Genomic DNA, 3,701 nt, shown 5'->3' with positions numbered 1-3,701 from the left:
TCACCCTGTATTCCTAAACGGGGTAGGCAGAGCACACGAAACGCTACCGCTTCGGAGCCACTTGGCAAGTTTGACAAAAACGGTACAATAGTGACGGTTGCGCCTATCGCCTACGGTATACGGTATTATTTCAAGAAAGAAGTGCTTGTATATTTGGATATTAAATTGTTACTGTGTAATAGGTAGCTAATATAATTTCACGTAATATGTATGTATGTCGGTCGGACCCAACGTCTCTAAGTTACATAAAAAGTTAGGTATGTTATTTTTCAACAAAAAAAAAAGTTTCAAACGCTGTCCTATAAAAACATACAGAAGAATTGAGAACCACCTCCTTTTTTGAAATCGGTTGAAAATCAAATAAATGTCGCTTCAAGGACTTCTCCCTTCCACCGTCGGTATTTGTCGGCTTGGAACTCACCTGTGGCAGTTCCTGGGGCGGCGGGATGTGCAGCCCCCCTAGGTGCAGGACGCCGGGCGGCGCGGGCCGCAGCCCGTCCCACAGCGGGTCCACGTTCACGAACACCAGCTCGACCTCCCGCTTGAGGTCGCGGAGGGGCGGCAACCCCCCCTCCCGCCCCTCCCGCCCCTCACCGAACACGCGCCGCAACATCGCCTCCTCCTTCTCTTCGAACGAGATAAAAAGCTGGTGGAGCCGATAACGATTGTACAACTCTTGCGCTTCTTCCCATAAAGTGAGATTGTATATTCGGGTTCGCAGAAAGTCAGTGTGCAGGTAAGAGTAGCCGGGAGACCCCATGGCCTCGTAGACTTCGTTCATGACCCCGGCCGAGCTGACCTGGATGACGGGCGCGCGGAAATGGTGCCCCAGCGCCAACGTCGGATGCACCCACGCTTCTGCCAGCACCAGGTCGAACTTCTGCCCGGGGTCGCCGAGAAGCTTCACCACCTCCGGGAACCCCATTTGCTTTTCAAATATCTCTACCATGAGGTCCAAGGCTGTATACATCTGATTATACAAATCGTTTTTTCGTCCAGAAGCCGTCTTTATAAAGCGCTCCCTCCACAGGTCGTAGGAGTCGTGGAGGTCGATCTGCGTGACGTTAGGGTGGGGGGGCGCGGGATCGGTGGTGAGCACGACCAGCGAGTGTCCGCGCCGCGCCAGCTGCTGCGTCAGCGGACGGAACACCACCTGGTGGCTGAACGACGGCGTCGGCACCACCACCAGGATGCGCGCGCACTGCACGTAGCCCACCAACAATAACCACACGATCTCACTACTCATGACTTGGCCTTTATTAACGTTTAACATATACTTTATAGTTCCATTTGATAATTGAAATGGATGGACGGTGAAGTTCAGCTCGTCGCGTGTGTGCAGGGCGGTTGCCGCCGACTGTTGTGCAACCGCTACTGTTCGTGCATCGTGCTGAAGGCTGAACGTTACGTCGGTGCAGTCTAATTTAACTTGACAATGATAAGAGATGGCCGTATAACTTAATGGTTAATGATAACGAGTCTGAATATGAAATTAGAGATCCTAGGTTCGAATTTCGGTAAAAACTAGAAACATAGATTTAAATTTAACGAACTGATAACAGCAGCCTTAGCAAGTAACAGCAGAGGTCACAATCCACAGTAATATATTATAAATGCGAAAGTGTGTGTATTTGTATGTTTGTCCGTATTTTTGGCATAGAGATAGTTTATGGGCCAGAGAGTGACATAGGCTACTTTTTATCCCGGAAAAATGCTCAGTTCCCGATGGAACAGCGCGCGATAACCGAATTCCACGCGGGCGAAGCCGCGGGCAAAAGCTAGTTAAATATAAAAGTTTACATTCGATATTTACAAAAATATGTTTACGTCAATAGTACATTGTGTCTTGAGGGCGGTAAATAAGGAATTACGAACGAGTGTCTATTAAAGGCACTTATAAGAGGCAAAACACTCAAATGGACAGAGTGACAACTTACTTGAAATACTTAAAGCTGTTAACAGTTCGGATATCGCTACTCAGTAATAACTTGAGCCTAGATCGTGAGCGAGTACTAATATTAATAGTTATGAACACTATCATAGCCTAGCTTGTGCTCGACCGTAGCGTCCGTGACTGCCGCGTCTGGTGGAGCGGAATGCATTGACGGCCACCAAGTGATATGGTAAAGTTCTTGAAGTGTTTTGAACATGAAACTACCGTGAGACTCACTCATTTTAAATGATATTGTAACGGATAACTCACGTCATAAACCGAGTTCAGCTCGACATGTTTCGGGCTATTTCGTAGCCCTTCTTCTCAGGAGCACGCGACTCGGCGGCTGCCGCAACACGCACACTCGAAACATGTCGAGCTAAACTCTGTTTAAGACGTGAGTTATCCGTTACAATATCATTTAATAATTATGGTTCTTGAAGTGACCTAAGATTATGTTCAAGGTCCCAAAATAAAACAAGCTACTTTGAAAAGACGAGTTTGAAACACTCGCCCTTGCGACCGATGGTTGCTATGTAATTTTTTTTTTACCAAATTCAAATTAAAATAATTTAATTTCATGTTACAAAGACACATAATGATATTAGTAAATACACTTAAACTTAAACTTCCCTAGTATTTGACACGCTATAGCCTAATCGATGACGCCTTAAAGATGACAACTACTGTAAGATCAGTATCTCAACCGATCTACCTTTCTCTCGTCTCTACCTTCCCGTCTCAAAACGTCCCGTCCCGTGTCGGTTCCGGATCTACCTTTTGTAACAAAGTAACAATCCCGCTTTTAATAAAATAGTACAGTGTGGTTACAATCTTATTCTACGAGGTCTTTTATGCTTAACTGCGGCACTCGGAGATGCTAGATGATTGACGTCTGTGAGTGCGGCCGAGTGCGTCCGGCGCGACGTGTGACGAGGGTCGCCCTATCACAGAATAAGTAATAGTACCTACAAGCTTCTGCATGCCGCGGGTCTCGGGTCTCCCGCCGCCGGACTGCCGACCATTTTTATGCGACACTCGTTTGTCAACTTTCGAAAATCATTTCACGGGATGTTGCTCATTGTTCACGGGTGACTCTTATGTTGCGGCTGAACTAGAAACCCAAGCTACTTAATTTTCCTAAGGTACTTAGGTAGTTAATTCTTTTTATTACGTACAACATTAGGTAGCTATCCAAAGAAGATTTGCTTTCAGTAACAATTAACGCCTTACTATCCGATTCGAAGATAAACAACGTTCTGCCGGTTTTTGATCTCTCCTGCGGTGTTTACTTTAGACATGTCGTAACCATCCAAGGGGAAAGATTCCATTTGGTTTTTGGTATTGTAGCTCGTGTGTAAGAGTTTATAATCATACTGTATGTTTTCATTCCATTGGCTAACAAATAACCAATAATCTACCCTATTCTCGGTAAATTTTGCTTAAGTAGTTCTTCATTTTCATGCCACATTGTTTGTAAGATGTCGAGCTATTTACACTTACGTGATACTACTAACACATTATTATTTCGTACCCGTCTGTGCAATCTATACACATCTTTTATTCAAAGAGGCAGCTCATCGCCATTTGAGTCTGCTAATCCTCCCACCAAAGTCCCAGGCCTCAGTAAGGCGTCTCCGCGTCCGCAATCAATCAGGGCTGATCAGGCGGCCGATCCGGCGCCGTCGCGAGCTTCGGCTCGCCGGCCCGTAATCCGGCGTAAATGGCCGCCGGCGCGCTCATAAATACACAACGATCACTCATTCAG

At 46.2% G+C, this 3,701-nt stretch overlaps 1 protein-coding gene across 1 annotated transcript in view; it reads right to left on the bottom strand.

The window, feature by feature from the left end:
• Nucleotides 1-1,377, bottom strand: part of LOC141430256 (UDP-glycosyltransferase UGT5-like) — a gene marked incomplete in the record, with an annotated part of 8,043 nt that extends 6,666 nt beyond the window's left edge. Inside the window, 1 exon segment of the mRNA XM_074090865.1 lies at nt 422-1,377. Coding sequence (XP_073946966.1) covers nt 422-1,273 — 852 coding nt within the window.
• Between the last annotated feature and the right edge of the window lie 2,324 nt (nt 1,378-3,701).

The sequence above is a fragment of the Choristoneura fumiferana genome, chromosome 8 (assembly GCF_025370935.1).
Source record: "Choristoneura fumiferana chromosome 8, NRCan_CFum_1, whole genome shotgun sequence".
In the NCBI taxonomy this organism is placed as follows: Eukaryota; Metazoa; Arthropoda; class Insecta; order Lepidoptera; family Tortricidae; genus Choristoneura; species Choristoneura fumiferana.
This window is presented reverse-complemented; position numbering and strand designations above follow the sequence as displayed.